Genomic DNA, 13,730 nt, shown 5'->3' with positions numbered 1-13,730 from the left:
GAGTTCCATCTTCATATCAACCAGCTGGAACATCAAGCTGTTCTACATAAACAGTTAAGGGGGAGCACGATTGCACTCCCTATGTGTAGAAGCCATGCGTCTTTGGCAGTGATGCATCAAACATAACATCCATGTTATAGCATCATACTTACCTGGCTGCCGGAACATCACGTCAGATACCCTGAGCAGGAAGTTTTATCGAGACCACGAATGGGAGTTGAATACGTGGGTAATCCTAGATATTTTTCAGATGTGGGGGTTCCCAACAATAGACTTCTTTGCAAACACCATAAAACTCCAAATGCCTCCAGTTCTGCTCCAGAGCAGGACTCGGTTGACACTGTCTAGGCAATGCCTTCCTCATCAAGTGAAACACTCCCCTGCTATACACTATTCCTCACACCCCTCTCCCATGTACTCCACAAGATAAAACAAGACAGATCCAGAGTGATCTTAATAGCCCCCACATGGATGCGACAAATGTGGTACCCTTACCTTCTCCACATGGTAGTCTGTCCACCACACACATTCCTGCTTCTGCCTTGCCTTCTGTCGCAGGACATAGGTCGCGTCATCTATCTGGATCCCCAAAGACTTAATCTCAGAGCCTGGTTACTACATGACTCTCAGAATCTGAAATGATATGTTCCTCAGAGGTACAAAACATTATTAAACAGCTGTAGGACAACTACCCCGACTCACATACGTACATAAGTGGAAGCAATTTGACTCATGATGCCAACGCAAACAGACTACATCTCTGTCATCCCCCGTACCTCTTATTTTAGATTACTTACTGGAACTCAAACAAACGGGCCTCTCCATGAGTTTGATCCATGTACATCTGTCAGCCATCATGACATTTCATCATAAAGGTGATGGATTCTTTGTTTTCACACATCTGCTTATTAAATGTTTCCTAAACGGTCTCTCCACCTACTGTCCAGAACTTAGGAACCGTAACCTGCCATGGGACTTCAACTTAGTCCTCTACATCCTCACTGGGCCCCTTTTGAGCCCATGGCTACATGCATGTTACTACACCTCTCTATGAAGGTTGCATTCCTAGTGGCCATTATATCTGCCAGAAGAGTGTGGTAACTAGCAACGCTCATGGCAGACCTGCCTTATACTTTATCATTGAAAAGGATTGTATCTCTCAGACCACATACTAAGTTTTTACTTAAGGTTGTCTCATCCTTTCACCTTAACCAACCTATATACTTAACAACATTTTTTTTGAAACCACATATGAACAGATGACAATCTAGGCTGACAACCTTGGAACAAGTTTACTCTAAGAGGAATGCAGGAAATGCGACTAAATAGCAGAAAACATTCAACTTGCCTTACTAAATGGAAGACATTCTGCATCTGGTCCATACAAAGAGGCATACTCCCAGCTCAAGCTCCGATTTGCCATATCTTGGACTATCTGTAGTTTTTGAAAGAGCTAATCCTCGCTGTTAGTTCCATCCGAGTCCATCTGGCAGCTGTTTCAGTTTTCCACCCTACTGCGGATAACTGATCAACTTTTTCAAACCCTATGCCCATAAGATTTCTAAAGGGTTTGCTCATATTATACCCTCAGGTTCATAGCCTGATTCCACAGTGGGGTTTGAATTTAGTGCATGCTAAATTGATGGGTCCCCCATCTAAGCATCTAGTGAGTTATTCTCTGTTACACCTGTCTCTGAAGGTGGCTTTCGGTTGCTATAACCTCACCCAGGAGAGTAGAGGAGCTGCAGGCTTTAGTATCAGAGCCTCTTTATACAATTTTCTTTAGGGACAAGATTTTCTTTTGACCTCACCCTAAATTCTTGTCTAAAGTGGTTTCCAAATTTCACATGACTCAAGTGATTTTTTTTTTACCAACTTTCTTTCCAAAGCCCTATTCAAGTGAAGAAGAAGGAAAAACTCCATATTCTAGATGTTAGAGTTTTACTTTTTACCAGGATCGGACTAGACCATTCAGGTCTTCATCTCAGCTCTTCATCGTGATTTCAGATAAAGGGCCACCCAGTCTCCACCCAGAGGATCTCTGCCTAGATTTTCATCTGTATTGGTTTATGCTACCAATTGGCTAATGTTGCACCTCCGAGTAAACTGATGGGTGATTTGACCAGGTCTCAGGTGACTTCTGCAGCCTTTCTCACTTATGTTCCCATCCTGGATATCTGTAGGGTAGCAACCTGGTGGCAACCTGGTCATCACTCCATACATTTGCTTCTCACTATGCCATCTCTCATTAGTCTAAAGACAATGCCAGATTTGGCCGAGTGGTGCTACAATCCCTCTTCAAGTAGACTCCAAGCCCACTTCCAGTTCAAACTGCATAGAGTCACCTACAGTGGAACGGAAATGTGCAATCACTTGAAGAAAAAACTGTTCTCTACCTTTCCATAACTTGTTCTTCAAGATATGTTGCACATGTCCATTTCATAACCTGTCCTCCTTCCCCTCTCTATTGGAGTCTTTCCATTGGGAACTGATGTAGTCTGGGGGCAACATTACCCTTTATATCTGCGTGCAGTGGCGTCAGGGACCAGAGGGTGCTCCTGCTTCCCCAGTGGGTACTGCTGAAGGGAAATTCTCTGATAACTGTGCACAAGTTGCATGCACACCTACAGTGGAATAGACATGTGCAACACATCTTGAAGAACAACAGTTATGGAAAGGTAGGTAACCATTTTTTTTCCCTAGGCATTTAGCATTCTACAGGGCCTTTGTCAGTTGCTCATAACTTACTCAAATGTTAATCTTTTGGTTTTATTATTTTTCATGTCTGGTTTATGATTGAGAATGAAATGTTCTGAAACTTTGAGCCAAAATGGTTCAGCAGCTTTTGAGACTGAAGAGACAGTGAGCGGGGGTGGAGGAATACACCTTTTGATGTTATAAAAAAATTTAAATTATTTTTCATTATTTTTAACTCTCTTCTCATTGAGGTGCTAGAACTTGAAATTTGTCAGGGACAGAGTCCCTAGATTGGACATGTGTTTTTGGTGGCCTAGTCAAAATCTACTATGTTTTTTTTTAAATTCTCAAACTTGACAAGTTATGAGTATTTAAAAAACATGATTGAAACATGCCTTCAGTGTTTTAATAACCAGAGTTTTTAAATAACTTCATTCTCTGCCCATGTTCTCTTGGTATGGCACATGAGCACAACAAAGCTGGGTGGAATTTTAGCCTGTGTTATACGCTTTTGAAAAACACTGTCCAATTCAAAGTACAAGTAAATATTGAATAAGGAAAGTCTCCCTAACTCATTGTATACAAAGGAGCACAGGATGGACCATAAAAAGAACAAGAGTACTTGTGGCACCTTAGAGACTAACAAATTTATTGTAGCATAAGGTTTCATGGGCTACAGCTCACTTCATCGGATGCATGTAGTAGAAAATACAGAATGAGTGTGTGTGTGTGTGTGTATATATATATATATATATATATATATATATATATATATATATATATATATATATATATTATATATATTACACACAAGGAACATGAAACAATCGGTGTTACCATACACATTATAAGGAGAGCGATCAGTTAAGGTGAGCTGTTGTCAGCAGGAGAGAAAAATAACTGTTTGTAGTGGTAATGAAAATGGCCCATTTCCAGCACTGGACAAGGAGATATAAGGAACTGGGGGGAGGGCAGAGGCGGGGGGAAGATAAGCATGGGGAAATAGTTTTACTTTGTGTAATGGCCCATCCACTCCCAGTCTTTATTCAAACCTAATTTGATGGTGTCCAATTTGCAAATTAATTCCAATTCTGCAGTCTCTCATTGGAGTCTGTTTTTGAAGTTTTTTTTGTTGTAATATTGAGACTTTTAGGTCTGTAATCGAGTGGCCAGGGAGGTTGAAGTGTTCTCCAACTGGTTTTTGAATGTTATTATTCTTGACATCTGATTTGTGTCCATTTATTCTTTTACGTAGAGACTGTCTGCTTTGGCCAATGTACATGGCAGAGGGGCATTGTTGGCACATGATGGCATATATCACATTGGTAGATGTGCAGGTGAACGAGCCTCTGATAGTGTGGCTGATGTGATTAGGTCCTATCCAAACCAACTCCTATTGAAGAATTAGAATGACTCTCATTGATTTCAGCAGTCCTTGAGTGGAGCTCCATGTGATTGAGTCAATGTTGTGTTAGAAACCTAACTTTTTGGATTTCCAGATTTTGTGTGACTTATTTCTCGATCATAATATTTTATTGATTTATTTTTTTCATTTGCTATAATACACAGGCAGCCAAGTTAATTCCTAGTAATTCCAGTATTTCAGTGGAATTAGACCAATTTGGCCCATGATTTTTCCTGTATCACTGAAAGACATTACAATATGATGAAATATCCAGTTGAATATGCTAAGTGGGGGCTTGTGGTAGACTGTTGGAAGAATGTTTAGTGGATGATCTCTCTGTGAACACTTTGTATAAGTATGTGGAATAACTTAAAAATAGTTTTTCAAATAAATAATCATGGCCCTTCAGACTCCACACCCACATAATTTGCCACAGAATTCATCTCTAACTGCAGAGTTGTGCTTCAGAATCTGAGTTTACTTTAAAAAAATCATATTTCTAGACCTCATGGTTGGGAAGAAAAGCTTGAAAAGTGTGAACCATATATAAACAGGTGCAGTGGAGTCTTCCTTAGTTTTTCAGCCAGCCTGAAACAATAGATTTGAGTGACGTGAACTGTCTCACACATTTTAATGTTAACTTTTAAACCTAAAGCTGACCTATAACACATTAAAAACTGAAAATATTGGAACACTGTAAAAAAGCAACCCTGAATTCAGTATCAAAATAAATAATATAAAAGCTTCTGTACTGACTGGACTATTCTTTTTAAATATTTAATTCAATAAAACTCACAAATTTAAAAATGTATCTGAAACCGTTACACAACTTTCAGCAGAACACTACAGTATCTAGAAACTTTGTGGCACAATTTAGGTCCATCTTACCACAGAGTACATGGCATTGCATACAAAATATTAAGCAGTATTGTTTCCATGTTAGCAATGTCGTGGAAATGTAATTCTACCATTACACATAACCATCACTTGAATCTCTCAAACACCTTAGTAAATTGTGCAAGAGTTGCCAATTACAAAATTAATCCATAAACTGGATTATATTAAAATGTAATTTGAACTATAATAATCAAGTTTAACATAATTCTTGAAGTAGTAGCATTATGATTGTAATATGCTGCTTATTGTGTGACATAGACGTCTCTACAAAGGAAATGCAAATTTACCTAAATGTATTATTTCTACCTTTTTGACAAAAATGTGCTTTCCTTTAATCATAATATTCTTTTAATGTTATGATATTTGATAACTATAGTGGATACTAAAGACACCACTGAGGATACTTCCATGTCCAGAACCGATAGAGAAGGAACCACAGAAGAACTAAATGGTATTAATATTTTTAATTATTATAATTGTCTGTTTTCCAGTGTACAAATATGACAGAAGACCTCTTCTCTGGACCAAAGAGATTATAATTTAATTCAGATATCTTGATAATGTTTAGATCTCTGAAGGACAAAAATTAAACACTGACAAATAATGAAAAATCTTGATTGCCAAATGTGAGTTTGGCATTTTTGTCAAATGGTACTGTTCACACAATACATCATGCATTTTATAAAGTAACTCCACAGTATGTTTTTGTTACTATTTTATCAACAAGGCATACGGAAAAATTAATTATCTTGAAATCCTCATATATTGAAATGGTTAAATATTTTAGGATCTTTATTCCTGTTGTACAATAAATGAATGAGTGAATGCACAGTGCTAGTCAATGTGAGTAATTGACTTACACATCTTTGGGAATATAGACTTCATAGTTTATAGCAAGAGTAGTCAATAGGTGGACCATGGGCCACATCTGGATTGCCAGCCACTTTTGAACAGACTCTGAAAATTTTATTTACTTATTATTATCATTATTATTTTCTCTGGAGTCTGGACCTTGACTATATCTTGACCAAGACATTTTGACCTCAACAAAAAATAATTTACTACCCCCAATGAGGTGCCAGCTTGCATTATGATTTTTATTATTTCTAACATACTATGCTGGGTCAGAGCAGTTAACACTTTGATTAGAAACCCACAAGAGAAGCTCTGAGGGTGCTAAAGGAAGTGGTAGTGGTGATTCAGTTGGTATCACTTTTCTCCCTGAGTCAATATTGAACTAATGCACCTTCTGGTGTTAGGGGTCATTGTACTGTGTAAGAGGTTATCTTTTGAATGAGACATAAAATCAAGGTCTTCAGTTGTCATTATTAAATACATTTGGAGGGAATATTCTTCAATTCATGTTGTGTAACTTCTTCAAAACTGTTGTGTAGTGTTACTGCATTCCTCCTCAGAATTGGCTGTATTTTTGAGGTCATTTAAATGACTCCTGTTTATAGGATGTACACACTAATTTGTAAAATCCGTAAAATGCTTTATAAGCCTTTTAGATGAAAAACACTGTGTAAAATGTAAGATATTAGCGATCTTTATTATTAATTAATTCCTTGCAAACACAATAGAAGATACATCAATAAACACATCAGAGTCAGAGGTAACTGCTGATCACCCAGAAGTTCAAGCGTTGGTAGAAGAAGCTGTAAAAATTGCAGCACAATCTCCAATAATGCTACCGGCTGAAGTATATGCTGAAGCATTAGAGGAAGCCATTACAGAGGTAAAAATACAGTACTAAAATATTCAAATATTATTTCTAATAGTTCCTTGAAATATTTTATGTATTCCCTTGCAACGTTTACTTTTCAGATTGTTTATTTGAAATGTAAATCTAGTATATTTCACATTATATAGTCTCAGTTTGATCCTACACATACTGTGGACTAGCTTACTTTAGAATGTCATATTTGTAGCCTTTTAATTAGGAGTGTCAAACTTTGATTAATTTTATATTCATTTGTTTGTTTTAGTTTCTCTGTAAACCTTCTGATGCTATTGGAATCTCAGAGCAGCAGTATAGAAAGGCTTGGATCTCTCCCACTTGGCCCTTAAGCAATGTACAGTACAATATACCATTGTACTCAGCAACTGTATTGATGGTTATGCTATAATAGTGAATTAAGAGGGCTATTCCTTACTACACTGCTAAGGCTGTAACACAGAAATCTAGGACAGGTTCTTAAATCTATTATTAGAAAGCCTTGTTCTTCAGTTCTTAGGCAAAACTCCCCAATGATTGCCCGAGCAAGGACTTTAGGGTCAGGCTGTGAGGATTCACCATTGTTTTCTTCTAAAACTGAAGACTTCCAGGCCAAACTCTAAAAAGAGTAGGATTACTATTAGATCAATGAGACTGAATACGGTGTAAGGCCCCAATGCAGAAAAGCTTCCTGCTTCAATTATGCCCTTAAGCATATGCTTAATTTTAAACACCTACTTAAGTCTCATTGAAGTCAATGGGATTTAAGTATATGCTTAAGTGCTTTCTTGAATAGGGATCAACTTACATACACGCTTAAGTGCTTTCTTGAATTGGGGCTTGAGTTAAGAATCCTCAAGAATAGCAAAAATACATAGAGATTTTAAGGCCAGAAGGGACCACTGGATCATGTAGTCTAACCTGCCCAATAATATTTAACCCAGTTAACCCTTTATTGAGCCCAATATGTTTTGGTTGACTAAGCCAGGGATCGGCAACCTTTGGCACATGGCCTGCCAGGGTAAGCACTCTGGTGGGCTGAGCCGGTTTGTTTGCCTGCTGCGTCCGCAGGTTCGGCTGATCATGGCTCCCACTGGCCGCGGGGGCTGCGGGAAGCAGCGCAGGCCGAGGGATGTGCTGGCTGCCGCTTCCCGCAGCCCCCATTGGCCTGGAGTGGCGAACTCCAGCCAGTGGGAGCTGTGATTGGCCAAACCTGCAGACGCGGCAGGTGAACAAACCTGCCCGGCCTGCCAGGGTGCTTACCCTTGCAGACTGCGTGCCAAAGGTTGCCGATCCCTGGATAAGCTATATCTTCTGGAAAAGCATCCAGGCTTGTTTTGACAACATCAAAAGAAGGAGAATCCACCACTTCATCTAGTAGTGTGTTCCAGCGGCTAATCATTGTCATTGTTAAAAGTATTTGTTCCTTGCTTCTAATTTGAATTTGTCTGGCTTCAGCTTCCAGCCACCAGATCTTGTTAGGCCTTTCTCAGCTAGCTTGAGGAGTGCTTTAGAAACTGGTATTTTCTCACTATGAAGGTACTTACACTTCATAACCAGGCAAGCTCTTGATGTTCTTTTTAAGTCTCTCATTGTAAAGCACTTTTTCCAACCTCAAATAATTTTTGTGGCTCTTTTCTGAACCCTCTTCAATTGTTGAATACACTATTTAATATGTGAACACCAGGACAGGATGTAGTATACTAGTATAGGTCTCACCAATACCATATACAGAAGTAAAATCCCCTCCTTTCTCCTACTCCCTATTTATACATCTAAGATCACATTATCCCTTTTTTGCCACTGCCTTGCACTGGGAGCTCATGTTGAATTGATTGTCCACTATGACTCCTATATCCTTTTCAGAGTCACTACTTTCCAGGATACATTCCTGCCAAGGGGGTTGAAATCTCTGGGAACTGAAGATAGTTTCCTCACCAATCTTGAACAAAGACTATAAGATGCTGAAATTAGGTCTTAGCTATTAGAAAGTGTATTTTCATTTTTATTTGCTTGTAACCATCTCTACCTTTATTTCTTTTACTTGGCATCACTTAACCTATGTCCTTTTGTTAATGAACTTTTTTTTACTTTTAATCTAAACCAACACAGTGTTGTATTTAAATAGAAGTAATTAACTCCAGTTAATATGGTAAGCTGCTAGTTATTGTCTCTTTGAAGGAGCAAAGGAACATTATTTTTTTCTCTGAATGGTCCAGGAGGGGACTGGACACTTCATGGAAGATTGTTTGGGGGAAATTCAGGTCTGGGAGTGTGTCTGGGGTCACTTCTGCATAAGATAACTGGGTGATAGAGATTAGAGTTGGGCTCTTGTGTTGTAGGCAGAATTCTGGGGTCAGAGTGTTGAATCACAGCTGCAAAGCACAGAAACACTTTAGAGGACTGCATACTTGTCTCCTGGCTGTTGGTGTCTGGGCTGTGAGCCACAGCAGCATAAGAACAGGTGAGACCAAAGGTCCATCTAGCCCAGTATCTGTCTACTGACAGTGGCCAATGCCAGGTGCCCCAGAGGGAGTGAACCTAACAGGCAATGATCAAGTGATCTCTCTCCTGCCATCCATCTCCATCCTCTGACAAACAGAGGCTAGGGACACCATTCCTTACCCATCCTGGCTAATAGCCATTTATGGACTTAACCTCCATGAATTCAGTGGAGTTCTCTGAATTCTAGTTCTCTTTTAAACGCTGTTATAGTCCTAGCCTTCACAACCTCCTCAGGTAAGGAGTTCCACAAGTTGACTGTGCACTGCATGAAGAAGAACTTCCTTTTATTTGTTTTAAACCTGCTGCCTATTTGTTTTAAACCAGCAAAGGATTTGAGGCATGCAGGGTTACAGGGCAGGTGGTGACACAACCACTCACTGGTCTGGATTCCACATTCTTTGTACCTAGATGCATAACCTTGCATTTGGATGTATTTAATGCATTTTCTTTTCTTAGAAGAGTAATGCTCATTCCACTTAAGCTACCAGCTTTTAAAGCTTTTAACAGCTTTTAAAGTGTAACTACCATTTTGTCAATCTTAGAAATCTGCAAAACTGCAACATAAAGTTTAGTTTAAATTTTTTGTGATCAATATTAGACTCTGAAGATAGGTCAGATGCCTGCCTCAGAAAAGTAGTTGTGCAGTTTCTTCTTAATTTGGGATATTTTTCAGCTCCCCTTCAAGTAATCTTGCTTAATAAACTTCAGAAGTAGAGACCCTGATGAAGGAGAAAACAATATTACACACCTGTAATTGAAGTTATTGGTGACTTAACTCTCTTATCCACAGTCACCCTCTCTCTATCTAATTCTTTGGAATTCTGCTTCTGATCAAGCAGTTAGGGACTGTGGGAGTGGGCCTTCCTTTTCAGATGTTGTGTAGGTAGGTAACCTACTGTATCTACAATATGGTTTGTGTGGCTACAATATGGTTCTGCTGTCATGAATGCATCTGCTGTCATGGTTGAATTTGGTAGGATCTCCCAACATACAGTGCTAACTTCAGATCTGGTGAAAAATCAGTGCTGTTTTACAGCTGGTCTGAATTTTCTCTGATATCTGAAGACTCCTAGAAAGGAGTAGGTATATTAGATGTGCATTTATCTTTACCTGACATTGTTTAATGCCACAGATTAGCCCTTGAGGGAGAAGCAAGGGTACCCTTGTACGAAAAGAACTGAAACAGACAGACAAAAACATATTATTTGAAAAAAAAAATTTCTGAGCAGGGAAGAAGAAAAATTTACCGTAGTCCCCAATAGCTACTGCTGTAACAGAATGGCTTAAACCCTGTTTGTTTTTCTATGAGCACCTGAAGAGTTCAGAGAAGTGCTTAAAAAGTCACTAGGATGTGTTTCAAAGCTGCATAATGGTCTACATATTTCATATGACCAGAGGCTTATACAAGGGTCTTTATTTTAGATTTGCTAGCCAGTTTGTAACTCTTATTCCTGAGACCTGAATCTAAGTTCTCTGTAGTCATTTTTGGAAAACTACAGTGTATTTTTATACATTCATCTCCATTTGTTCTGTTATATTCTTTCTTCATTCAGGCACATAAGTTACAAATCTCTTCTATAACTAATAAAAAGACCCTTTATTGGAAAGAAAAATGACATTGAAACAGGTTAATACAATGCAGAAATAATTTGTATTGTCTGCTTTTCTAAACAATTCACTGATGTTATTGTATTTATATCATTTTGTTTTACAACTAAATCCAACATTTTGTAACAGCTCACTAAGAAGAACAAAGACAGGTTTCCTGGGGCTCCAGAAAAAGGAGGATGGGTACTGGATAACTATCCTACAACATCAGAGCATTGGTTAGCCTTGTCAGAAAAAGGCCTCTTACCTGACACTGTCGTCTGTCTTAAGAATATAGAAAAAAATGGTTAGTAAATGTTTTACTTTTAAAGCATAAAAATTAAAATCTTTTCCCAATTTTGATGTCTTTGCTTGAGTTATTGTTATAAGAAATGTCTGTTAAAGTGTACTTATGTCCCACTAGCAATTTTGTAGGACCTTGCCACTATATCAAAAGGATCTGTTTCTCTTCCTGCCTTTTTTTATAATTTTGTCTGTAATGCAAGTCTCCTCCATCCACACAAAACATGCAAACATAATTCCATCCACAAACCTAGATACTGACAAACATAACAGCACACCTCCTGTAACTGTGTGTCAGTGGATCACAACTGAGAATACCAAATTCAGGACAACCTGCCAAAAAATAGGGCAGACACACCCCAAAACTGGAGATTATTTTCCCATGAGATATGCCAAACCAGCAACAAAAGTAAACTTCTGTTTCACCACACTGGCTAACAAGAAGTCAGAAAAGCAGTTTCCTATGTATTCCAGTCCTTGTAGCACCACTAAAAACACTAGATTTAATGACTGGTTCTTTAAAACCAATTTCATCAGATAAAAGGTTCTTCTGATCCCAAAGGACCAGCCACACAGCCAGGTCAATATATAATGCAGATCTTACCCAAAAATCACTCCATTGCCAATCCTTTACTATCTAAAATCTAAAGGTTTATTTATAAAAAGAAAGAAAAAAAGATGAGAGTTAAAATTGGTTAAAGGAATCAAATACATACAATAATTGCAAAGTTCTTGGTTCAGGCTTGTAGCAGTGATGGAATAAACTGCTGTCTTAAGTCAAGTCTCTGGTTGCTTCTAAATCATTGGAAGGTCCTCACTCCCTTGGTTAGAATGCTCCCATTAGTGTAAGTCCATAGTCCAGAGGTTTGAGCAGGAAAGAGACCAAATGGAGATATTTCCAGGGCCTTTTATAGCTTCTGCCATGTGGAGGGAAATCTGTTGTTTCAAACAAAGGCCTCAGCACAGCTAGTGGGAAATTACAGGTAGCAAGATGGTGTTTGGAGTCACATTGGCAAACATGTCCATGAATGATTTTGCTTAGTCACAGCAGGGAAGTCCATTAAGTGTAGATAGGTGTCTTCCATGGTCCATTGTGAGTTAAGTGTTCCTTGATGAGCCACTTAATTTGAATAGTCCCTGCAAGATGTGCAGGCTAATTACCCTAGGAGCAAACATTTGAAATATAGGTATAGATGCTCATAACTTCAAATACAAAAATGATACATACATAACCATTCCGTAGACACCTTACTTGACGTAATTTGTACAAGATTTCTTGCAATTAGATAACAGTGGTAGCAACAATGATCTACATGGTCATATTTAATAAGATAACATCACACTTCCTCACTACATCACCTAAATAACTCTATTAGTGGGTTATAGCCCACGAAAGCTTATGCCCAAATAAATTTGTTAGTCTCTAGCGTGCCACAAGGACTCCTCATCATTTTTGCTATTACAGACTAACACGGCTACCCCTCTGAAATCTATTAGAAACATTAAAAATGGCAGCTTCTGAAAATGCTAACTATTGTTACAAATAATTTCCACTTAAAACAGTTGCTCCAAACAAGCAACACACTTAAACACAACAATCAACTAAAAATCTACACCATACACAAACTATCTTCTTCAATGCAGCACCAATTCAGTATTCCCAGCAATTAAATATGTACATTTCTAACCACTTCAATACAGACAGAGTTAAAAATTGCATGTTTTGTGTGGAGGTGACAAAAGGAATCCTGTGTGTTTGGCTATGAGCAAGGTAATGTGGAGAAATCAAAAATCAAGAGATGGCTAAGGAACAAACTAAGTAGTTTCTGTTTTTTTTATAGCTGTATTAGTGGATTATCCCCTTAACTATTTTAAATATTTTGTTGGGGTAAATTTTTACAAATTCTGTGTCTGCTTTTCACTTGTATCTTTTAATAGAAATAATAGCCCACTTCTTCATTTCTAGAGCACTTTGAGACATTGTTTCATAGACCACACCCTCAGTTGGTCTAAATCAGCCTTTCTCAAACGCGGCCACCGTGGCTGGATGCGGCCAACAGGGGCTTTTCTTGCCACTACAGCCTTCTGGCTGGTGATTGGGGGGACAAAGAAGCGGCCTTCCCCTGGGCCACCAGGATGGGTTGGACTCTGCCCTCTGGAGCCACAAATGCCAGAGGAGCAGAAAGCTCGTGCGAGTTCCCCACCTTCCCTGGGGCAATGGGGCTCAGGCTTCCTGCTCCAGCCCTGGGGTGATGGGTGGCAGGCTCCAGCCATGCAGCGGTGGGATCCGGCCATGGGCTCTGTCCCCCGGCCCCTCACACATCACCCCTGGTCCTTGCTGCCTCCTCCAGCCCCTCACCCATCCACCCCATCACCCCCAGTCGCCTCCCTACCCACCTCCCCATCCAAGGCTTAATTTGTCTTCTGGCTTGCCAGGGCTGAGTAAATCTGCTGTGAAAAGTGATATTTGTATGTTTGTTAATATCACTTTCTACTGCCTCCCAGCTAGCTAACAAGTCTGCTGCTGTGAAAAGTAGAAACAGGCTTACTAGCTAGCAAGTCTAAAAAAAATAAAAACAAAAAACAAAAGAAACAACAACAAAAAAGACAACATACAAA

The 13,730-nt window shown here is 39.0% G+C and overlaps 1 protein-coding gene across 8 annotated transcripts in view; it reads left to right on the top strand.

The window, feature by feature from the left end:
* The window catches only part of AK9 (adenylate kinase 9), a 212,832-nt gene that overhangs the window by 71,273 nt on the left and 127,829 nt on the right, over positions 1-13,730 (top strand). For all 8 annotated transcript variants that reach the window (XM_045009542.1, XM_045009545.1, XM_045009543.1 and 5 more), the window contains 3 exons: positions 5,376-5,450; positions 6,583-6,737; positions 10,959-11,115. In XM_045009542.1, the coding sequence (XP_044865477.1) occupies positions 5,376-5,450; positions 6,583-6,737; positions 10,959-11,115 (387 nt within the window). The remainder of the gene's footprint in view (positions 1-5,375; positions 5,451-6,582; positions 6,738-10,958; positions 11,116-13,730) is intronic.

The sequence above is a fragment of the Mauremys mutica genome, chromosome 3, assembly GCF_020497125.1.
Source record: "Mauremys mutica isolate MM-2020 ecotype Southern chromosome 3, ASM2049712v1, whole genome shotgun sequence".
Classification (NCBI taxonomy): domain Eukaryota; kingdom Metazoa; phylum Chordata; order Testudines; family Geoemydidae; genus Mauremys; species Mauremys mutica.
The sequence above is the reverse complement of the archived record's forward strand: the minus strand, read 5'-3'. Positions and strand labels throughout refer to the sequence as shown.